This window comes from Phacochoerus africanus, chromosome 1, assembly GCF_016906955.1.
Source record: "Phacochoerus africanus isolate WHEZ1 chromosome 1, ROS_Pafr_v1, whole genome shotgun sequence".
In the NCBI taxonomy this organism is placed as follows: domain Eukaryota; kingdom Metazoa; phylum Chordata; class Mammalia; order Artiodactyla; family Suidae; genus Phacochoerus; species Phacochoerus africanus.
The window spans coordinates 139966442-139990554 of NC_062544.1; the positions used below are offsets into that span (position 1 = coordinate 139966442).

At 39.4% G+C, this 24113-nt stretch overlaps 1 protein-coding gene across 4 annotated transcripts in view; it reads left to right on the forward strand.

The window, feature by feature from the left end:
• Window positions 1-23905, forward strand: part of TRNT1 (tRNA nucleotidyl transferase 1) — a 56458-nt gene extending 32553 nt beyond the window's left edge. Inside the window, exons 1-8 of one of the 4 annotated variants that reach the window (XM_047779374.1) lie at window positions 2086-2162; window positions 3236-3383; window positions 9617-9810; window positions 12608-12746; window positions 17110-17236; window positions 21290-21483; window positions 22143-22396; window positions 22591-23905. In XM_047779374.1, coding sequence (XP_047635330.1) covers window positions 3236-3383; window positions 9617-9810; window positions 12608-12746; window positions 17110-17236; window positions 21290-21483; window positions 22143-22396; window positions 22591-22839 — 1305 coding nt within the window. In that variant the 5' untranslated portion in view covers window positions 2086-2162 and the 3' untranslated portion in view covers window positions 22840-23905. Of the gene's footprint in view, window positions 1-2085; window positions 2163-2196; window positions 2582-3235; window positions 3384-9616; window positions 9811-12607; window positions 12747-17109; window positions 17237-21289; window positions 21484-22142; window positions 22397-22590 lie in introns of those variants that run through there. The other 3 variants (XM_047779362.1, XM_047779384.1, XM_047779393.1) reach the window with 3 other exon arrangements.
• Window positions 23906-24113: the final 208 nt, after the last annotated feature.

Sequence of the window (24113 nt, forward strand, 5' to 3'; positions counted from 1 at the left end):
TACTTGATCATGTTGTAGGATCTTTTTAATATATTGTTAATTTATTCAACTTTAATCCTAAGACGTTGCTAAACACAAGTCATTACTTGTAAGTTTTGTTAATTTCTATGATTTCTATGTTAACTATTACATCATGTGAAAACAAAGACAGTTTCACTTCCTTCTCAATTATTAAATCTTTTATTTCTTTCCTTGCCTATGTTAATGGTTTGAACTATGGTAAAATGTTGAAAAGAAGACCTGAGAATGAGCATTCTTGTTGCTGATATTAGAGGAAAAGTGGCCAGTATTTTACCATTAAGTATGATATTAGCTGTATATTTTTCAGAGATGCCCTTTGCCAGATTGTGGAAGTCTTTTTAATTTTCACAAATATGTATTGAATTTTAAATGATTTTATTAATCTATTGGGATGATTATATAGTTTTTCTTTTTTAGCCTGTAATATGGTGAATAACATTGATTTTCAAATGTTAAATCCAGTTTGCAGTCCTAGAATGAACCCAACTTGATCCAACTTGTTGCATTCAATTTGCTAACATTTTATTAAAGGTATTTGTTTCCATGTTCATGTGGATCTTGATCTGCAAATTTTTTTTTTTTTTTGGTAATATCTATTTCAAGTTTTTTATCAGTGCTATTCTGGCCTCAAATGAAGGAAGAGTGTTCCCTCCTCTATTTTCTGAACAAAAATTGTGCAAGATTGGCATTATTTCTTCCTTGAGTGGTTGATAAATTTGACTGCTGAAACCATGGGGGCATGGAATTATCTTTGTGGGGCATTTGTTGAACAAAATTCAATTTCTTTAATAGCAAAATGCTATTCAGATTTTAAAATTTCATCCTGTTTCAGTTTTGATAAGTTGTATTTTTCAAAGAATTTGTCTATTTCATCTACAGTATCAAATTATTTTCTATAGAATTATCCATAATGTCTCCTATTATCCTGTTAATGGCTATGTCTTTAGTGATAGGCTCTTCTAAATTAAATCCTTCTCTGTATTTTGTCTTAGTCACTTGAATTAGGTGTGTGTGTGTGTATGTATATATGTATTTTTCACTATTGTGATAAGCAGTTGGATTGAGTTAATGACAACTTTCAAGGCTAGTCCTCTGCTTCTCAAAATGGGGCACTTAACATCTCTGAAGATAGCAGGTCTCATCCATAGAAGCCACAGAAATACCATAGCATATGAATTTTAAGAGGAAAATTCTAGGGAAATTAAAAACGTCTTTTTGTTATAGCAAAAAGACTACATCTAAAACATTAAAACAGACATTACACGATAAAGATTTTACTCATTTACTAAGATATTGAAAAACTTCTTGGAAGTTTCCTATATTAAGAATTTAGGGCTGTCCTCTCACTCTTCCGCCACTTTCTTCACTCTTCTCTGCCGTCAGAAAAATGTAAGCACTGAACCAAATCCAAGTTCTTCACTTTACAGCTGCAAAGCCACCAGACCATGAAAGCAAATATTTACAAAAGCCAGATGGGAAAACAAAATATGAGCAGTCATTTCAACGGATTGGATTAATTTAGAACGACATTGTCTTGAACTCTCTGTCTAGGTCTGGTCTATACGTCTCTGATTCTGAGTATTTTAAAAATTGTATTCTTACTACTGGGCAGAGATCAGGGTACGGAGTAGTAGTAAGAGTCAAGTGCGAACCAGGGAGCAGGCAAGAATAAAAACATTTACTGAGCACTTCCTCTTTACCAGGGAATAACATGGCTTTTAAGCCAGTCAACCTTCTGAGATAGGTTCTATTGGTAGTCTTATTTTACAAAGGAAGACTGTCACTCATTCAATGTCACAAGATAAGCAACACAGATGGGCGTCTAATTCAGAGACAGAGAGAGGTGCAGTGAGATGTAATTAAATAAATGTACAGCCAGCCCCCCGACTCCCGAAACCCCCAGTAGCAAAGGTTGCCTGCGCAAGGTCAGAAAGAGCCGAGGAGCCGCACTCCTCACTCAGGCAGGTGGCCGCCTGGAGTGGAGTTGGGAGGGGCGGGAAGAGCCTGGAGGGTCCTGCCCACGCCTGCTGCGACTTCCCATTGGCGGCGGAATCGACGCGCATCGGTGACGTCACGACTTCCGCTGCCCGGAAGTGCGCGCAGCGAGACTGCGCGGCAGGGCCTGTGAGCGGGTGCGCGGGGTACGTGCGGGTGCGCGCGGTTGGGAGGGGGAGCGGTGGACCTATGGACTGTCGCGCCCGCTGGGTCTTCAGGAAGTAGGGTGGCGCGGCGGGGAAAGGCCTCTTCCGCTCTAGGGTACAGAGCCCAATGTGGAGGTCGTGGGGCCGCGTCTCTGCCACGTCTCGGCTGACCGCCGGCTGATTCATTGGGCTTTCCGTGGGCGCTTTCTCTTCCTCGCGGTCGGTCGCCTTAGGGTCTCACTTCGGTCCAGCACCTGTTGCGGGGGGCAAGACAGCCATTTCAGGGCCTGGGTCCCCGCTGGGTTTCTCTGAGTTGAAGCGGAGGTGGAAGGAAACACGGTGTTTATCCTCCCCAGTGGTCTGGATGAGGGGAACTCAGCCCTGATGGGAAACGCCGCTCTTTGAAATCTCCATTCCAAGTAAAGCAATGATTGTTCTCTAGTGGTTTCCCTTGGGGATCACTTGAGTCTGTTGCTGTCTGACGGAGGCTCACTTTGTATGGAAAAGGGGGTGTGACGGTGGAGAATGGAAGGCAGGGTGTGGGTGGATGGGATTCTAGGAGGGCATGATGGACGCGGCTGATGTGAATGAGGAAGAAGCGGGCAGGAAGGACAAGTCATAGGAAAATAATTGCTTGGGAAATGTACCGGGATCATAAATCTAAGGAGCCTGGGGGCAAGTGTGTTGAAACACACATGACTCCGACGTGTTCTAGAGGAGACCAAGTGTTCCTGCAAGTCCTTGATTTATATTTTCTGGAATCACTGTTCTTGGCAGCCCTGTACCCCTCATTGCTTTAACTGAAACCTGCCTCCCAGGAGAACGTCCTAATAGTAAAATGCCCTATGCAAGTACAGTAGTCAGCGCTTCAGGAGTGCAAAACTCGCTGACTGCCAGCATTGTTCCCATTTGCAACTTGCTCACACATTGTCACTTTTTCATCTAAACAGAGGACGAATGGCTATTAATTAGTAAAATTGTAGTGTATCCCTTTACTGCCCTTCACTTGTACATTTCATTGTCATGTATGCATGCTTGTCTTGTAGATGTGTAATTGGTGACTTTCTTCCCAGATGCTGAAATGCCTGGATCCCTGGCGCAGGCCTTTACTGAGCTGCAGTTGGAGTAGGCTGTGCCTTGTGAAGCAGTATTTGTTTACAATGAAGTTGCAGTCTCCAGAATTCCAGTCACTTTTCACAGAAGGATTGAAGACTCTGACAGGTAGAAATTAGGATGACTTTTCTTGCTTTGGAAGTTTGTGTAAATGGAGAGGCAGAGAGGGTTAACTTTTTTTTCCACCAGCATTCATGGTTTCTTGTTGAGCTCAAGAAACCAGGATATACTCTGGGTAATCCAAAACTATAGCCAGATTATGAGAAGAGGCTATTTTTTTTTTTTTTTTGGTTGGTTTTTAGGGCTACAATAGCAACATATGGAAGTTCCCAGGCTAGGGGTCAAATTGGAGCTGTACCTGCCAGCCTATGCCACAGTCACAGCAAGGCCAGATCCCTGACCCACTGATCGAGGTCAGGGATCAAATCTGTATCCTCATGGATACTATGTTGTGTTCTTAACCTGCTAAGTCACAACAGAGACTCCAAACATGGTTTTTCTTTTTTCTTTCTTTCTTTCTTTCTTTCTTTTTTTTTTTTTTAATGTTACCCAAGTTGCTTTGCATGCATCACAGAATTGGGCCTACTAACTTAGTCAGTAGGTAGATTTCTCTTGTTTTCTCTTTGAGGAAACAGAAGCTTAGGAATGTGAAAGGCTTTGCTAACCTTTTTATAACTAATGACTGGAGAGCTGGGTTTTGAACTTGTGCAGTCTCATTTGAAAGCTCATCTTATAATCATTCAGCTATAATTGCTCTCTTGGTATAATTGCTTTCTGAGAGACCTGAGGCAGAAGGAAATGGGTGTCCCCTCCATTTGTGCACATGTAAAACTTATCTGGAAGGAACGGGGGCAATGGCTTTGGCCAAGTGCCTGCTTACCGCATCTTCATCTTGCCTGCCACAGTTCTGTCATTTCTTATACTGGACCTCAGTATCAGCTGCTGGCTGTTGCACCGCACACAGATGCATTTCAAAGCCTGGGGTATTTTAGTCCCACCTTCAAAATATGTTAAGGTGTGTGAATATAGAAACATGACCTAGACTGTTGGTTTGCTATCCTGGCTGTCCATTTGGTTCACCTGGGGAGCTTTTAAACGTACAGGTGCTGGGCTCCCACTCCTGGTCTTCTGAATTGGAATCTCTGGGGAGCATGAGCATTTATAAATTTTTGTCAAAACCTAATCCATTAATTCTGATGCCCGGAAGGTGGAGAAACCATTGCTTTAAAGTGATTTACCTTGTATTAGCTTATTGACAAAGCTACTTTTCATTTCTTAAAATTAGATGATTTTTTTAGGTACATGCCAGAGGTCAACAGCCCAGAACTTACTAATTTTTGTGGGCTCTACATATAGTATTGATGTAGAGGGCCTAAGACTGTTGCCTCACCATGATTTTTTTTTGTCTTTTTTTTTAGGGCTGCACCCATGGCATGTGGAGGTTCCCAGGCTAGGGGTCGAATTGGAGCTATAGCCTCTGGCCTACACCACAGCCATAGCAACGCCAGATCCGAGCTGCGCCTGCTACCTACACCACAGCTCATGGCAATGCCGGATCCCTAACCCAGTGAACAAGACCAGGGATTGAACCTCTGTCCTCATAGATATTAGTTAGAGTCTGGTTTCTGCTGAGCCATGACAGGAACTTCATGATTTTTAATTAGTGAAAAATTGAATCTCACTGTCCAGTAGATACAGGAGTCACATATGCAGCGTAAATTTTTTCTGGTCACCACCTTAAAAAGGTAAAGAGAAATGGGTGAAATTTTAACAACTATTTTTAGGACCTCATCTCATTTAATTCAGTCTACTATATGATGGCATCATTTTAATGTCGAATTTATGTAAAACTTATGAGTGAGATATTTCCCACTCTTGAATGTAAATCTTCAAAATCTGGTGTTTTGCACCTGCAGACCATCTTAACTCAGACTCGCCATGTTTCAAGGGCTCAGTAACCACATGTGGCTACTGTTTGTGCAGCTCATGTCTAAAAGCTCCAACTTTGAGTTGAGTTCAGTTTTTTCTTTGTATACCCTTCCCAGCTCCCAGGCTTGCCATCTTCAGTCTAAGAGACCTTTTGGGAAAGAGTTGCTGGGTGATGGGATGTCAAGAGTTGACTCTTGGGGGCCTATCTCAGATCCTTCTGCATTTTTCTTTCTGAAACAAGGCTGTGGATATTGATTACTATAGGTCCTTGAACACTGTTTAACAGTGACTTCGAGAATTTTCTCCACCTTGAGAGGTGAAGTCCTAAGGAAGTTAGAAACTGAATAGTATGGGAAGAGAGAGATGGCAGTTGCCTCATGGTCTTGTCCTTGAAAACGTGGCACATGGGAGCATGGAAATTGCCTTTTCTAGGTTATAGTGGGAGTGTCAAGAATGGAATCTTAGCACATTGCTCAGTAGTTAGAAAATCAAGTAATTACTTTTATTTAGTCTTTGCTACTTTCTAAAGACTTGAGTGTCCTGGTAAAATATAATGTTCTGTATGAAAACAATGCACAAAAACATACAAAGGAAAAAATGATGGCTGTTACATAGTGATAGCATGCAGTTTATTCCTGTATCAGTTCTTAAGTCTTAATAGCTGTTTTGCTAAATGTAACTAATGTAAAATTAGTTTCAACTGTGCACGAATTTGGTAGTTAGGCATTATGCTCATAGTTTAAAAATATGTCAGTTTATTTCATATTTTTCTTTTTACTTGAGGACAGCCATGTAATACTAGTGGCATATAAAATTATTCCTTGGAGTTCCCATCATGGCACAGTGGAAGCAAATCTGACTAGGAACAATGAGGTTGCAGGTTCGATCCCTGGCCTCACTCAGTGGGTTAAGGATCTGGCATTGCTGTGGCTGTGGTGTAGGAGGGTGGCTACAGCTCCGATTAGACTCCTAGCCTGGGAACCTCCATATGCCGTGGGTGCAGCCCTAAAAAGACAAAATAAATAAATAAAGTTATTTCTTTATTCTATCCATAAGACTAAAGTTCTGAATGTTGTGATTTTTGGCTTTCATTATAGGGTGTGTGGTTGAGCTAGGGCTGTTCTGGCCCCTTGACTGTGATCCATACTCACTGCTGGGAGAGAGTGCTCAGTGGTTAGCTCTCTGCTGCTTGGGTTGTGATGTTGCAAAGTCACGTTGACATTTGGGACAATGGGAGCAACTGATCACTCTTAAATTTTGGGAGTTCCTGGAAATGCTAAGGAGCAGTTTGTTTTCTGATAGTAATAGTCCCGCCGTGGTCTTCCTCCTAACACTTCCTGCTCACTTTCTATCCAGATCCACAACTTCCAACACTCAGAATTCAAAATTGTAAAGTGGAGAAGTTAATGAAAACTTGGTTGTAAATTAAAATTAAAAAGATAGAAGACAGTTATAAAAGTTTTTGGACACATTAATGTCATAGTCTTATGGATTGATAATCAGACTAAGTAATAATAGCTTACTATCAGACATGTCACTTGAAGCAGATTAAGGCCACTTGGAATGATGAGGTTCTGTATTTCATGAGTCTTAAGTTTAAATTTACAATTACATTTAGTTGCATGAGGTGTTTTTGCTGAGTATGTCTGTAATTTATAAATTTTTTTGGAATGTGTCCATTGAAGATGTCAGTAATTGAGGAAAAAGGGGGTCTATGTAAGATTGATAATCCCTATGTTTTAGGGCAATATAAAATCATGCTTTTCTTATAGTTTTTATCACTACTGTTCCACACAGGCACACACATATGCCTTCATATGCCTTTCTCTATAAATGTTAGAATTGTGAGATTATTTTTTTGGCTTTAGTTATCCATTTCTATAGGGCTAATCAAAATGGTGAATAGATTACTTTGAGTTCTGCATCTTTTTTCTGGCAATGTAGTTAATTTATTGGGTGACTTTGAACTTAGAATTTTATTTAGTTGGAGTCAGCATGAGAATCTTAAAACAGTGGTTGTCTTTGTGTTCACCCTTGGCCTTCTTCATCCTGTTAAAGTAGGTTCAAATGAGAGTAAAACTTGTCCATTTTTTTGCATTCCAAAACAATTCCTTATATTGTTTTTTAATTTGAAGGAAGAAAACCTTTTTAAAAAGTACCCTTTCCAGTGAGGCACTTTTTTTCTTTTTTTTTCTTTTTTTTTAAGCTGGGATATCACAGTTCAGTTCCATTGTGAGCCAAGTTTTTATAAAGATAAATAAGATCAGTTTTCTACCTTGAGAGATGGGGAGCCAAAGATAAACAGGCCATTTTAATATAATTAGTGCACATAAAAATGGGTACTCTAGGGGCTTAGATGGAATTCGCTTGACTCCACTGCCTAAACTGAATCACAAGAGATGAGTAAGGGTGAGCTAGGTCAGTGTTTTTTTCCCCTCTGCATGGCCTATTAGTGGGTCATAAAGTCAACTTAGTGGTCTTGACCAGCATTCAGAATGGAGGAAAAGAGATCAGAATAGCATACATAGATTAGATTGCATGGTATGTATAGTCAGGGTGAGTTTTATTTCATGAAACTCTTGTTACCTTACCTCTCTAAGTCTCATTGAAAACTTTGGACCAATATAAGATTTTTATATCTTATTTTAAAGGACCATAGACCCCATTTAAGAAATCATTGGGGCTTGATTAAAAATTTGGAATTACAGGAATATAAATGCTTCCCATTAGAGAGGGTATATGGAAGTGCTATCCTTGAGGGGGAGCTTTTAATTCAGGCTAGGAAGGTAGAGGGGACATCTGGGGTTTTTTTTTTTGTTTGTATTTTGGTTTTGGGCTTTTTTTAAAAATCTTTTTAGGGTCACACCTGTAGCATATGGAAGTTCCCAGGCTAGGGGTTGAATTGGAACTGTAGCTGCCCACCTACACCACAGCCACAGCAACACAGGATCTGAGCCATGTCTTCGACCTATACCACAGCTCAAGGCAAGGCCATATCCTTAACCCACTGGGCAAGGCTAGGAGTCAAACCCACATGATCATGGATACTAATTGTGTTCATTACCACTGAGCCACAGTGGGAACTCCCTATTTGTTGTTTTTTAGCAGATCATTTTAGGGAGTCTGCAGAGGTTTGTGGCTGAGAGGTTTGGGAAGAATAGGCAGAAGAGGAGGATGACAAAGAGCACAGAGATTGTCAGAGGGATGGAGGTTGACATTTTGAGTTTGATGAGAGATTCTGGAACTCTGGTGCATTTAGCTGAACACTTAGGTCAGCGCTCTCTTGCCATAGACCATCAGGAACACACCTTGCCATGTGGGGGCAGGGTGAATGCTGACCATGGAGAACTTTGGGACCTCTCAGTAAAAGGGTTTTAGACAAGGCTTGTAGAATTTGGGCTTGTGTCACATGGTTTTAACGCAAGTTTAAGAAGTGAGGCTTTGCTGTGGATTAGGTGGTGTCAGGAAGCAGGGATTAATCTGTGCTGGGGGGTTATAATGCTTCTGACCTGGAAGGTGGAAACAGTGCAAGGTAGAACAGGCTGGTGGTTAAGGAGTAGAGATGTATTAACTATTATAGGGTGCTCTCTAGACAGTGTTTGTGTCTCATCTCTGTTCAGACATGATTGAAAGTTGTCTTGATCCATCCTGGTCACAGAGTGGCCATATCTGATGTAGACGTTCTCTGACTTGGGTTATGTTCACCTGAGAAGATCAGGGTCTCACTGTGAGTGTGAGTCCAGTATGTAGCAACACCAAGGCTTAGCTGCTTGTATGAGGCCGGTTGCTGATGTCAGCCTCACTAGATTCCATATGACGTCCCTGTCATGTGGCTGGTTGTTGTGGACTCAGCCTTGTCCTCTATAAGAGGAGTCAGCTCAGGTGTTCTGTGCTAAGGTACCCGTGGGCTTTTCTAGAGCAGAGCTATGGGTTTGTTTTGAACATAATATACAGATTCTTAGCTATGATGTTTATCATATGTGTGATAGACAAATGTTTGATAGCCCCTGTATGAACATAACTGCCTCAGCATCAGTGCACAGAGAAATATGTATAAGAACACTTCACATTTCTCAAGTATGCCCACAAACCTGGAGAAATAAAGTAGGATTATTCACTAAAGTTTTTGGTGCCAATTCAAATTTGTATTGATGACTTTGAATCATTATGGAATTCTCAATGATCTTCCAAGTTAACCCAAGAAAGATTCTAATGGTTCACTGCTTCACAGGTTGTTAGAGATACTCTCTTGGGGGCAGGCCACTTCATTGCTGTGGGCTTTGTTCTTCTAATTTTCATATGAAAAGGCTCAGTTCAGTAATCTCTGCTGTCCCTGGTAGATGGAAAAACCCGTACTTCTTGAATTCTTAAAAGAAACACCCTAAAATAAAAAATAATCTTTTTCCTCACAGAATTATTTATCAAAGAAAATCATGAACTGCGAATAGCAGGAGGAGCAGTGAGGGATTTATTAAGTGGAGTAAAGCCTCAGGATGTGGATTTTGCCACCACTGCCACCCCCGTGCAGATGAAGGAGCTCTTCCAGTCGGTTGGCATCCGTATGATTAACAATAAAGGAGAAAAGCACGGAACGATTACTGCCAGGGTGAGTGAAAGTTTGATAGGAACCGCATTGCCTTTTGTGGTCATTTAAAAAAATTTTATAGATTATTTCTAGTCTTTTAAAGCAAATAGAAAAAAAGCCTTTTGGAAAGTCTCCTCTGCCCCCTATTAAATGCTGTGCCTTTCTTTGTTGCAGCCCCTTTCAACTACCTTTCAACTAATTTTTATAGTACTTCAACTTTTCCCTCTACATTTCTAAAAAAAGGCCTTTCTATGCTTTAGTATTTCATTTGTGTTTAATTTCCAGCCTTAAGATGTTACTACTCATTCACTTCCTACAGGGAAGGCAGCTTAGCCATCTTACCACAACCCTGCTCAACAAGCAGCATGTAAGATGCTCCTTCTGTCATTCTCAGCACATTTAGGTCATCACTTTTGGTTAAATAAGTTCATAGGTACTCTTGACACCTGGATTGTGCACTGTTTCCACTGCATTGCTTGTGTTCCATGCTTTGGGTTTCCCTGCCTTTAGCAATGTGTTACTTGGACACAGCTCTCTGCATGTCACCCATTCTGCCTGTGCTCTGTGTCAGAACCAGACACCTCCTCCCAGTGGCCTTCACCACATCATTCAGTCCCTCTTATGTCATCCATTCCACTTGGTGCATTCTGTCCTCTCCCATCCAATGTTCTAGGCCAGCTACCCACTCACACTGGGATTTCCCTGCAGGGATCCTGTGAGTTGCCCTGGCCTTGTCCTAATTAGACCTCCTGGTTCTTGCTCCCGTGTGGTCTTCTGCCTTGGTTTATGCCCTTATTTCAGTAACCTGAGAGAGTCTTACACGTAAGAAAATACTACTTTATTACCTTCACCCTGATCTGATAGTGTGGTTGGCTAAAGTCAAGGCTGAGGATCATTTTTAGGCAACAGTAGAAAGCCTTTGTTTTTCTCCCTTCCAGTCCTGTTGCTGAGAAGTCTGAGCTAATTCAGATTTCTTCTTTCAGTGAGACCTGTTTTTTTCTTCCCCCCTCTTGGAAGACTTTCTGATCGCTTTATGTGTGGTGTTTTTAATTTCAAAATGATGTACCTTCGCTCAGATTTATCTTTTCATTTTTTGTGAGGGGGACTTAGTGGGCCCTCTTGTATTCCTCTCATGATTTTATCCCTTTTGTTAAATGCCTTCTCCTTTGGAAACCCCTGTGAGTTGGATGTCGGACCATAGGGACTGAACTCCTGGTTTATCTTTGTCTTTTATTTATATATTCTCATTTGTTTCATTTTATTTTCTGTGAGACTGCCTTAACTCAATCATCCAGTTTTTCTATTGTGTTTGCAACTTTGGCTGTCTTTTAAATTTTCAAGAAGTCTTTCATAGAATGTTTCTTTTGAAAGCTTCCTGTTCTTATTTCAGATGCAATGTCTTATTTCCCTTAGGGTATCAATTAGAGTTTTTTTGACAGCGTGTTTATTTCCTCTGAGCTTTTTCTGTCTTTGCTGTTGGCTTTTCTTCAGTGTGGGTCTTTTTTGTTTCTCTCTTTGTGGTGGGGTGATCTTCTAGTGTGTGCAGGAGGACTTGAGAGCTTTGCTGTAGTTCTGTGTGGGCAGTGTCTAACAGGGGATCACCAAGTCCATATCAGCAGGACTTTTCATGAGTCGTCGTCAGAGAAATCCTCCAGCATTATCCAGGTAGAGTAAGCCTGGTAATGAACATTTTGGAAACCATGCAGGGAAAGGGGTGGGGGGTCCTATTGGGTTTTCTTCACTTAATCTTATTTTCATTGTGATGCTTTACTCCCACGATCTTCTGTTTTTGGTGTCCCAAGTTCTAATTATTCTTAGGTCAGCCTTTCTGGTGAGTTCATCTCTGGTTCTCCGCTTGGGTAAGGGAACCACTCTGGGGGGGTCTCATTGTTTCTTACAGTGCTTTTCAACAGTCTTCATCTTTTACCCTTTCTTTGAATAACTTGTGCCTCACATTCCTGAGTTCTGGAATTCTATAGTGAGAACTAGTTCATAGAAAAGAATATGTGTGAGATTGAGAGGAATTCTAGACAGACTTTTACAGATCATAAGTGGCTTTCAATTCCTAATGAAGAGATTCCAAACTCCTGCTTAGCATGTCAACCCTTTGCTGTATACCCCCTCTCTGTCTACCCCCTCGATGGCAGTGTGCTTTTTGACTGGTCTATCTTCTCTTACATATGTGTCCCTCTTTCTCTTCAGCTGTGCCTTTGGTCACATTTTCTCTTTCTTTGAAATGTTCTTCCCACCTCTGCATGTACAGATCTTATTTATTTTTCAAGGCTCAACTCACCTGTTGCTCCAACATGAAGCTACTCAGCTTCCAGCTGGAGGTCCTCTCTCCTCCCAAGATATCTGTGGCACTTTGTTTTACTTCATTGATGGTCCCTAGTAAAGGAGCTGTAGGATGTGTTACCTGTATTTCTTCTTCTGTCAATCCTTTGCTCAATGGTGTGTACTCTATATGTTGATCTTCAGCTCTTTGCAAACTGGAGCTATTAAAAGTATTTCAGAAAGTAGCCTGGTTTGAAATTGAAGAACTAGAATATATTGCTTTAAGGGCTCTCTTCGTTTCTGTCACATCATTTGTCAGAGTTACCATTTTTGTATGTCAGACACATCTTTTTTAATTAAGATGGGTTTATTATTTCTTAAAAATATTGGATTTTTCTTTGAATACTGTGGTAGCTTTCTGTTTCAAGGTATATGAGGACTGGTTAACTTTAAAAAGAAGATAAACTTGTTGGGATGCATGTGTTTTTGTCAATCCATCCAGTGATACTAGAAACTAATTTTTTAAAAAAACATTTACTTCCAGCTTCATGAAGAAAATTTTGAAATTACTACACTACGGGTTGATGTTGCCACCGATGGAAGACACGCTGAGGTTGAATTCACAACTGACTGGCAGAAAGACGCTGAGCGCAGAGATCTAACTATAAATTCTATGTTTTTAGGTAATATGTGGAGATAAAATGATGTTTTAATTCATTCAATCGAAATGCTTTCTTTTCAGGTGAAGCCTGCATTCTTGAAATGTTCTCCAATTTGTGGGGTTGCACTAGTTTCTCCTAAGAGACAGCCATGTGGTTAAGAGATGACTCTGGAGCCAAGATACCTGGATTCATCTGACTCCATCCTGCTACAGCTGTAAAAGGAAGTTGAGAGCAGTTTCCTTCACAGGGTTGTTGTAAGGAGGAGTTAGTAACTGGACCCTTGGAGCAGTGCCTGGCATATGAACACATTCAGTCACTGTTAACTTTTTTTTTTTGTCTTTTGTCTTTTGAGGCTGTACCCACGGCATATGGAGGTTCCTAGGCTAGGGGTCGAATCAGAGCTTTATCTGCTGGCCTACACCACAGCCACAGCAACATGGGATCTGAGCTGCGTCTGTGACCTACACCACAGCTCACAGCAATGCTGGATCCTTAACCCACTGAGTGAGGCCAGGGATAGAACCCACAACCTCATAGTTGCTAGTCATGTTCGTTAACTACTGAGCCACGATGGGAACTCCCCTCTCTTAACTTCTTAATCGCATCTGAAAATGTTCCATTTCCGGTGAGAAAGGTGCACATAGACACACACGCTGTGCCCCTCTTTTTCCTCTGGCTTTCAAGCATGATATTCCACCCTTGGCTCTCTGCTGGTGCCTGTGGCACGCTTGGTGAGTGATTTCTTCATCTTAGTCGCTTACTGCTCTGTGTGCCGAGCACACTTCACATTCTTCCATAGTGCTGCATTTCAAGGATCATCCATAATCAGAGTCGTTGGTGTGTGAGAGGGAACCTTTCCTCTTAGCTTAACATTCTGTTCATGAAAGCAAGGAGAGTCATAATGGGAGCAGATGTGAATGAGGTCTGTGTTTTGGTGCACAAAGCATTATTTTTTGTACTTTAAATTTTAGACAAGCTCTTCAGGTCTAAGTCTTTGGGTTAGAGAAGAGTGATGAGGCATCCACTTTTCCTCACCTGGTTTGTGGCACGGTCACAGTGAGGATGAAGCAGTGGGATCCGCTTTCTGGGATGGAGAAGGGGGCTGTAGGCCTGGTGGGATTTCTTGCTAATCACATTATTGCCAGGTCACATCTCTGGAGCACCTGCTGGGTGTGAGGAACATCACTGCCCACTCATTTCATCCTCAGAAGAACTCCATAAAGCAGGTATTATTAAAGTAGGTACTGACAGATAAAGAAACAGACTCAGAGATTTAAAGTATCTGAGCTCAGGACACAGAGAGCCCTGATTTGAGCCTCGGTTTTGAAACCCAGTGATTTATGACCAAAGAGGGCCCAGTTGGAGACATGTTTTCTCTCCATTTTGGGGTCAAACTCAGGGGTTAATTTCTTCTTACATCATTCTTAACTTAGAGTAAACTGCTCCAACTAGTATAATGTATAAAACTCTTCTAAGTAGCTTCTCATGTTCTCATAAGCAGACTTAACTAAAAGAAATAATCTTTTTCAATATATGAGTTTATAAAAATAAAAGCTATTCTTATTGGCACTACTGTTTTCTAACTTTTGCTGAATGCTTCAAATGTGCCAGGTGCTGTTCTAAGCACATCATATAAATATAATTTTCCCAACAGCCTTCTTCTGGTGTTTAACCTACAATAATTTGCTCAAAGTCCTGCATCTGGTAAATTGCAGAATTAGGATTCCAGTTTAAGCAGCCTGGCTCCAGAGGTCATGTCCTTAATCACTACATCATGCTCAGCAACTCAACTTTATTTCTGATTTTTATTCATCATCTTTTAAAGATGATATTCAGAGCAAAACAAAGTACATACTGATACATACTAATCCTTACTTGTAGCCCGTCTTCCTCTCCAGACTTTTGTCAAACCTTATCAGTTGATGCATTCCTAGTTCTGGGGTGTGATGATTACTTTTCTTCTCAAATCTTTATTTTCCCTTTTTTCACACTTTTTTTTTTTTCCTCCAAATTTTGATCTTTTCTTTACTGGCAAATATTGTATTATTTCTATGTTCCCCAGGGAGTAAGAGTCTCTTCACTAAGAGAAGTAACAGAGGCAGATAGACTACATTTATTTTCTACTTGGTAATCGTTTTTTAAACAACTTGTTTTCATTTCCTATTACTTCTTCTTGAATCTGGAGCCTGATAAATTGGCTATATGTGTCAAAATGCCATATAAACCTAAGTTTGGCAAGTGTTGAGCCTGAGCTTACCGGTATTGTTGCATTGGGGATAATCAAAGAACATTCAAGTTCAAGAGAATTCAGATGATAGATAAGTGGGTAGCGGCAGTGCCTCCTTCCTGTGATGTTGTGAGGTGAAGGTGAAGTTTCCCCACTTGGGTGGTTGAATGACACCTGGTCTTTGCTGTTTCTCTTTTTTCTTCTTAGGCCCCCGAGGTGACCATCTGTCTCAGTTTGCAGGAACTGAGATATTCCTGAGACTTGTGATTTTCAGTTTTAAAATCAGGAACGTCCCAGGATAACTGGGATGAATGGATCACTTTATTCATACCTGCACTTTTATGTGTCTTATATTAAAACTGTTTTGTTAGTTTTTTTCATTTTGCTCAACATAAGAGAGAGCATGTAGTGGTAGAAAATGTTTTGAATGGATATTAGGTTTATACAGTTCAAAATTCAGAGTTGAAAAGGCTGCATGTTGGAGTCTCCTGAACAGGTTCACTGCGCCTCTGCTGGTGGTATCATCAGACTTGCATCCTTGCCAATCTGATGCCGATCTGAAAAATGGTGTCTCAGGATTTGCTGTTATGACTGAAGTTGAAAATCTTCATTTTTAAAGAGGTGTTTTTATATTTTATGTATATATTTTTAGTTCATTTTTCTATTTATATAGTCTTTTTATTTAAGAGCCTTTTGTATATTATGAAAATGAGCCATTTGTCTCTATGATACTGACTTAAATATGTTTTTCCTAGCATATCACTTATCTTCCAGTCTGCATTGTGTTTTTTGCTATGCAGGCAGATTTGATGTTTTACACAGTTGGATTTATTAATAATTTCTTTGAAGGCTCTGGTATTGTGTGTGTTTTCTTTTATTGGTAATTATTTTTTTGAACTGTCCTCCCTAATTTGGGACTATAAAATTTTTTCCTGTGGCTTATTATTTTTACTACTTAATTTTTCCAGATGATTTTTACTATTATTATTTTTCTGGATTACTTTGGCTATTTTCCATTATTAACTTGAAAATCAGCTTGTTTGATGTCTCCCTGACTCTGCCTACTTTATTTATTTTTTTGCTTTTTAGGGCCACATATGTAACCATATGGAAGTTCCCAGGCTAGGGGTCGAAATGGAGCAATAGCTGCAAGCCTGCACCACAACCACAGTAAGGCAGGATCTGAGTCATGTCTGTGACCTACACTGCAGCTCACAGCATTACTGGATCCCCGACCCACTGAGAGAGGCCAGAGATTGAACCTGCCTTCTCATGGATTCTAGTCGGATTTGTTTCCACTGCACCACAGTGGGAACTTGCTCTGCCCATCTTGTACTGACATATCTTATTTAATTTATTGAGTGTATTGTCTTTTAATTTCTTTTGTAAATGCACCCTTTTATTCCATTATATCATCCATTTGATAGTGCATACAGATGAATGTTATTCATGTCTATATTTCAACTTTAAACTCTTTACTTTGCTTAATTTTTAATATTAGTGATAGTTTTTAGCTGATTTTCTTAAGTTTTCCCATTTCTTTTAATTTTTTAAATTGAGGTATAATTGAAATACAACATTGTTAGTTTTCAGTATACAGTATAATGATTCAATGTTTGTGTATATTGAGAAATGATCACCGTAGATCTAAGTCTAGTAAGTCTAGTGACCTAGTTAGTCTAGTTAATATCTGACACCATATATAGTTACAGAAGTTTTTCCCCTTGTGATGAAAACTTTCAAGATCTACTATCTTACGAACTCTCAGATAGGCAATACAGTATGGTAACTGTAGTCACCATCCTGTACATTACCTCCCAAAACTTTTATTTTGTAACTAGGAATTGGTACCTTTTGACTTACCTTCATCCATTTCATCCACTCCCCAGCTTTAGCCTCTGCAACCACCCTTCTGTTCTACCTATGAGGTGATTTTTTTTTTTCTTTTCAAGATTCTGCATATAAATGAGGTCATATGGTATTTGTCTTTGGCTCATTGAATTATTGCATTTAGCATAATATGCTCAAAATCCATCCATGTTCTCACAGATGGCAAGATTTTCATTCTTTTTTATGGCTGAATAAAATTGTATATATGCCATTGTTTTCCAGTTATTTGCTAATAGTGTTTTTTCTCCCCTCTTTTCTAATGCATAGGTTTTGATGGTACTTTATTTGACTACTTTAATGGTTATGAAGATTTAAAAAATAAGAAAGTTAGATTTGTTGGACAAGCTAAACAGAGGATACAGGAAGATTATCTTCGAATTTTAAGATATTTCAGGTAAGAATTTTTATACATTACATTAATGATATAGTTTTGATATTATTCTCAGAGCACAGTTCTCATTGTATGAAATGAACAGCTTGCTGTGTACACACTGGTGACATCCCAAATATTTATTTTCAAGAGACAGGATACTGTGACTTTTGAGTGAGATAATACTTAGATACTTCTTATTTTCATTCACTAGAACATTTATTTGCTTCTTTCTATGATGATCTTTTATACAGTTTAGCTTTCACTTTTTAAAATGTTCATTTTTCTTTTTGATTATTTTCTGCACCAGTCATTCATTACACAGGTATTTGAGTGCTTAGCACAAGCCAGCGACTGTGCTTAGTGCTTTGAACAGTATCATGAATGAAAATATGCCTTCATACAGTGTACAGTCTTAGGTGGTCACAGGATATCTGTTAGGTGAATTTGGTAGGTATGAAATGCATTTGGATGGTTTTGTGAGTAGCAGTGATTTTTAAATTCTGAACTCTAGCCCTTTAAAAATCTATTGTAACTGGTTAATTTATGTCTACTAATAATTTTTCATTGGTTGGGATCTCTCAGAACATTCTGTGACAGATTTTGAAGGTTTTTTCTATTCCTTTAAAGGTCTTTTCTGTTCCTTTAGAACTGAGTGTTAGCAAACAATCTCTCCTTAAAAATAATAGGGCACAGACTAAGGTATAGCCATAGTCATTTAGTCATTTAATTTAGGTCACTAGTGAATTGATTTTTTTCTTAATTAAAGTATAGGTGATTTAAATAATGTACCACTTTCTGCTGTACAGCACAATGACCCAAGTCATACAATATATATACATGCTTTTTCTCATACTGTCTTCCATTATGATCTATTCCAAGAGATTGTATATAGTTCCCTGTGTTGTACAGTAGGACCTCATAGCTTATCCATTCTAAATGTAGTAGTTTGCATCTTCTAACCCAGACTCCCCGTTCATTCCACTTCCTTCCAGCCACAAGTCTTTTCTCTATGTCTATGCATCTGTTTGTTTTATAGATAGGTTCATTCGTGCCATATTTTAGATTCCACATATAAGTGATATCATATGTTTTTTTTTTTTTGGTCTTTCTATCTTTTCTAGGGCACCTGCAGCATATGGAAGTTCCCAGGCTAGAGGTCGAATTGGAGCTATAGCTGCTGACCTGTGCCACAGCCACAGCCTTAGCAACATGGGATCCAAACCCCATCTGTGACCTATACTGTAGCTCATGGTAACACAAGATCCCCAACCCACTGAGAGGGCAGGGATTGAACCCACATCCTCATGGATACAAGTTGGATTCGTTTCCACTGTGCCACACTGGGAACTCCCTGTACCACATCTTCTTAAGCCATTCATCTATTGATGGACATTTAGATTGCTTCCATGTCTTGGCTATTGTGAATAGTGCTGCTATGAACATAGGGTTGCATGTATCTTTTTGCATTGTAGTTTTGTCTGTATATATGCCCAGGAGTGATATTGCTGGATCATGTGGTAGTTCTATATTTAGTTTTCTGAGGAACCTCTATGCTGTTTTCCATAGTGGTTATACCAGTTTACATTCCCACCAACAGTATAGGAGTCTCCCTTTTTCTCCACACCCTTTCCAGCATTTGTAGATTTATTAATGGTCATTCTGACTGGTGTTAGGTGGCACCTCATTGTAGTTTTGATTTACATTTGTCTAATAATTAGTGATTTTGAGCATTTTCTTATGTGCCTGATGGCTGACTGTATATTTCCTTTGGAGAGATGTCTAATTAGATCTTCTGCCCATTTTTTGATTGGGTTATTTGTTTTGTTGTTGAGTTGTGGTAGTTTGTATATTTTGGAGATTAAGCCCTTGTTGGTTGCATCATTTGCAAAGATTTTCTTCCATTCTGTGGGTTTTTTGTTTTTTTTAGTGGTTTCCTTTCTGTGCAAAAGCTTTTGAGTTTAACTACTTCCCATTAATTTTTTGTTTTTATTGTCATTATTTTAGGAGGTGCATCAAACCAAGATATTGCTGTGATTTATGTTAAAGAGCATTCTCTTATGCTTTCCTCTAGGAGTTATCCAGCCTTATATTTAAGTCTTTAATCAGTAGGTTTATCTTTGTGTATGGTGTTAGAGAATGTTCTGATTTCATTCTTTTACATGTAGCTGACCAGTTTTCCGAGCACCACTTATTGAAGAGATTGTCTTTTTTCCACTGTATGTTCTTGCCTCCTTTGTCATAGATTAGCTGACCATAGGTACTTGGGTTTATTTCTGGGCTTTCTTTTCTGTTCCACTGATATATTTCTGTTTTTGTGTCAGAACCATACTGTTTTGATTACTTTTGCTTTGTAGTATAGTCTGAAGTTAGTAACCCTGATTCTTCCAGCTGCACTTTTCTTTCTTAGTATTCCTTGGCTCTTTGGAGTCTTTTGTGTTTCCAAACAAATTTTGAAATATTTTGTTCTAGTTAGATGAAGAATGCCATTGGTAATTTTATAGGGATTGCATTAAATCTGTAGATTGTTTTGGTTAGTATAGTCATTTTGACACTATTGATTCTTCTAACCCAAGACCATGGGATGCCTTTCCATTTGTTTGTGTCATCCGTATTTTCATGAGTGTCTTAACAGTTTTCAGAGAATGGGTCTTTTGTCTCTCTCTTTTTTTTTTTTCTTTTTTAGGGTTGTACCTGCAGCATATGGAGGTTACCAGGCTAGGGGTCCAGTGGGAGCTATAGCTGCTAGCCTATACCACAGCCACAGTAACATGGGATCTGAGCTGCATCTGCATCCTGTGCCACAACTCATGGCAATGTTGGATCCTTAACCCACTGAGTGGGGCCAGGGATCAAACCTGCATCCTCATGGAAACTAGTCAGGTTATTAAACTACTGAGCCACAACAGGAACTCCTGAGGTCTTTTGTCTCTTTAGGTAAGTTTATTCCTAAGTATTTTATTCTTTTTGATGTGATGGTAAATGGGGTTGTTTCCCTAATTTCTCTTTCTGATCTTTCACTGTTAGTATATAGAAATGCAGTCAATTTCTGAGTATGAATTGAATTTTGAAGATATGAGTGGTAAGAACAGGTATACTTTAATTCTTCCAATCTTGAGATTCCATGAAGTCTCCTTCCCATGTCTGTAACATGAGTTGTTTTATTTGAAACTATTTTATTTGGGGGGTGGGGGCTGCCCTGAGGCATATGTAGTTCCTGGGCCATCGACCAGATCCGAGCTGCAGTTGTGACCTTTGCCATGGCTGTGGCAGTGCTGGATCCTTAACCCACTGTGCTGGGCCGTGCTGGGATTGAACCCGTGTCCCAGCATACCATTCCTGTTGTGCCACAGCAGGTACTTCTCTTTGAAACTCTTCATTAAAAATATTGATGTATACACAGGAGGAGTTCCCATCATGGCACAGTGGAAACAAATCCAACTAGTATCCATGAGGATGCTGGTTTGATCCCTGGCCTTGCTCAGTGGGTTGGGGATCCAGTGTTGCTGTGAGCTGTAGTATAGATAGCAGATGTGGTTTGGATCCTGTGTTGCTGTGGCACACAGGTGTAGGCCGGCAGTTATGGCTTAGATTTGACCCTTAGCCTGGCAACTTCCACATGCTGCAAGTGTGGCCCTAAAAAAAAATGTATTGACGTGTACAGACAACCATTGAGGTATTAAGACTACTCCATGATGGCATTTCCATCTTGTTTTAGTGTCCTTACAAGACTCCTCTGTTTTATCCATCCACTACCAGTACCAGTTTAGAGACTACATTGATGGCCATTCTAAGCATCTCAGTCAGTGATTTCAAAGTGCAGTGAGGAGCGGATTCTGGTTCTTGCTGACTGTATGGTTACTTATACTTTATTGGATCTCAGGTTTTCTCACCTGGGGAAAAAAAGGTGAACTGACCAGATGACTTTTAAGGTCCCTCCTAGACCTCATGACTTCTCTGTTGCTTCTCACTAAATGATGTGTGTGATATAGTACCAGTACAAATGAAAAGCAGATTTTTCTGGTGAAATGCCAGTGTAGAGGTGGTATGGTACACTCTGAGAATTTTGTTTTGTAGGTTTTATGGGAAAATTGTAGATAAACCTGGTGACCATGATCCTGAGACTTTGGAAGCAATTGCAGAAAATGCAAAAGGCTTGGCTGGAATATCAGGCGAGAGGATTTGGGTGGAACTGAAAAAAATTCTTACTGGTAACCACGTAAATCATTTGATTCACCTCATGTATGATCTTGATGTGGCTCCTTACATAGGTGAGACCAACTTATAAAATATTTGCATTATTGGCAGTCAAACACATCTAGTTTACAATTTCATAAGGAAAAATGTTTATTTAAATGGCTTTTAAAGGAAAAACGGAGTATTTTAAAAGAAGTAAACTTTGAGGTCAGGAGTAGGACAGTTTTTTTTTTTTTCCACAGGTATGCACAGCTCAAAGACAGCATGTTATGGTGATACAAAGTGACCTCTGGAGTTAGTCCATCTTGGGTTTGAATGAGGCTTTGCCACTTACCAGCTTTGTGTTGACATGGGTTATTTTCTTACTTACTAGTTCCTAAATCTAAAAAAACGGTTATGAAAAAATAGCATCTATCTAATGGAAGGACTGGGAGCTTCAGTGAGTTAGTTAATACATGTTAAGCACTTAGAAGAAGACTTGACTTGTACAAATAAATAGTTCAGTAGGATCTATAATTAATATTCACAAGGGATTTTGAGAGTGATGTGGGAGGACAGCAACAGCATGTCATTGGTTCACCTGTTAGATGGAGCATCAGTCAGACTAGGCCAATAATGAGTCCTAGTGATGGCCTTTCTGTAGATGTAACCAGTGTTTGGCTTAGTTTAGGAGTGTTTTCTTATTAAGTTTATCCACTCTAAGTATGAGTGAAAAATGCTTTTGTTTCTACAGGATTACCTGCCAATGCAAGTTTAGAAGAATTTAACAAAGTCAGTAAAAATGTTGAAGGTTTTTCACCAAAGCCAATGACTCTCTTAACCTCATTATTCAGAGTACAGGATGATGTCACAAAATTGGATCTGAGGTTGAAGATTTCAAAAGAAGAGAAGAATCTTGGTTTATTTATAGTTAAAAACAGGAAGGATTTAATTAAAGCAAAAGACAGTTCAGAACCACTGAAACCCTATCAAGACTTTATCATAGATGTAAGTATATTCTAGGTGTGGTTAGAATATAATCCATCTTTACTAACTGTAGAAATCTAAGACCCACACTGTATTATATGAAATTCATTTAAGTGAAAAATTTCACATCAAGCATTTATTTAAATTTTAGGATAAGATCACTAGCAAGTGTGATAAATGTTTAGTGAAACTAAATGTTTGATTTTGGCCCTTAGTGTAGAGAATCTGATGCAACTGCTCGTGTATGTGAGCTCCTCAAGTACCAAGGAGAGCACTGTCTTCTGAAGGAGATGCAGCAATGGTCCATTCCTCCATTTCCTGTAAGTGGCCATGACATCAGAAAAGTGGGCATTTCTTCCGGAAAAGAAATTGGGGCTCTCTTACAACAGTTGAGAGAACAGTGGAAGAAAAGTGGTTACCAAATGGAAAAAGATGAACTTTTAAGTTACATAAAGAAGACGTAAAATTGATGAGAACTGGCCACTAAAAAGTAGAAAATGTTTGGAAAGCTTAGTTTTTTTGCCTCCTCCTTAGTGACAATTAAGAGATTTGAATATGTAGCAAAAACAAAAAAACAAACCAAAAAACCAGCTTTGAGGATCTATTCAGAATAAATGTCTTATTTTATGAAATAAATTATATTTCGGGCACTAAAGTCTACCTCCTCTTAGTCTGATTTGTATCACTGAACCTTGTAATTCTTTACAAATAGTTACTACTGAGAAAAGTACAGTTGGCTTCTCCTGTCTGTCTAGGCTTTTTTAAAAAATTAAGACTTTAAATTTGTTTTTTTGTTTTTGCATAGGGCAATACTAAGACTGATCCTAAGAAGAAAAAAATGCTTAATATTTGCAATTGAAATAACTTGGTTAATTTTATATAATGATTGTGTAACGATAGGTATCAGCTTATCTAATCTCCAGAACAAACGTTTGCCTGCAAAGAAAATAACTGACAAATTTGCATAAAATACCATTTATAAAATATGAAGATCAGCTGTGTCCCAGGTGGCTGTCATTCCTACATTCAGGACTTGTTCAGGAAAGCTGGATTTTAGTTTGTTGTTGATACTTTTTTCCTCCATCACAATGATTTTCTTTTTTCCTGCTAAGCCTGGGAACCTGTTATTTTAATAAACATTTCCTTTGGAACTGTAAGATAAAGGTGGTATCTGACAATATATATCAGGTGCCAGACATAGTGACAGTACTCTTGTCACTTTAAGAAAAAGCTTATGGCCTACATTTGCTCTTTAAAGATTTGAGCCCATCTGCTTTCAGTGGGTGAAGAGGTGTATGGCAAGTATGGTCTATTTCAGCTGCTATATTCTCATATTTTATAATCGATTTTCCTTTCTCCGTAGCCAGTCACAGCATCTTTGTGCGCTGTGGGCAAAAAGTGGTTTTGCAAAGCATATTTCTGTTAAAGCCCAGATAAGAGGAAGTATGAAAAAAGTGTAAGGTTATGTTGCAAGAAAGGGAGCCTCAGAAACGACTATACACAGATCAGTAATTAAATATATTTTGAGGAGTTCCCGTGGTGGCTCAGTGGTTAACGAATCCGACTAGGAACCATGAGGTTGCAGGTTCTATCCCTGGCCTTGCTCAGCGGGTTACGGATCCGGCGTTGCCGTGAGCTGTGGTGTAGGTCGCAGACGTGGCTCGGATCCCAAGTTGCTGTGGCTCTGGCATAGGCCGGAGGCTACAGCTCCGATTTGACCTCTAGCCTGGGAACCTCC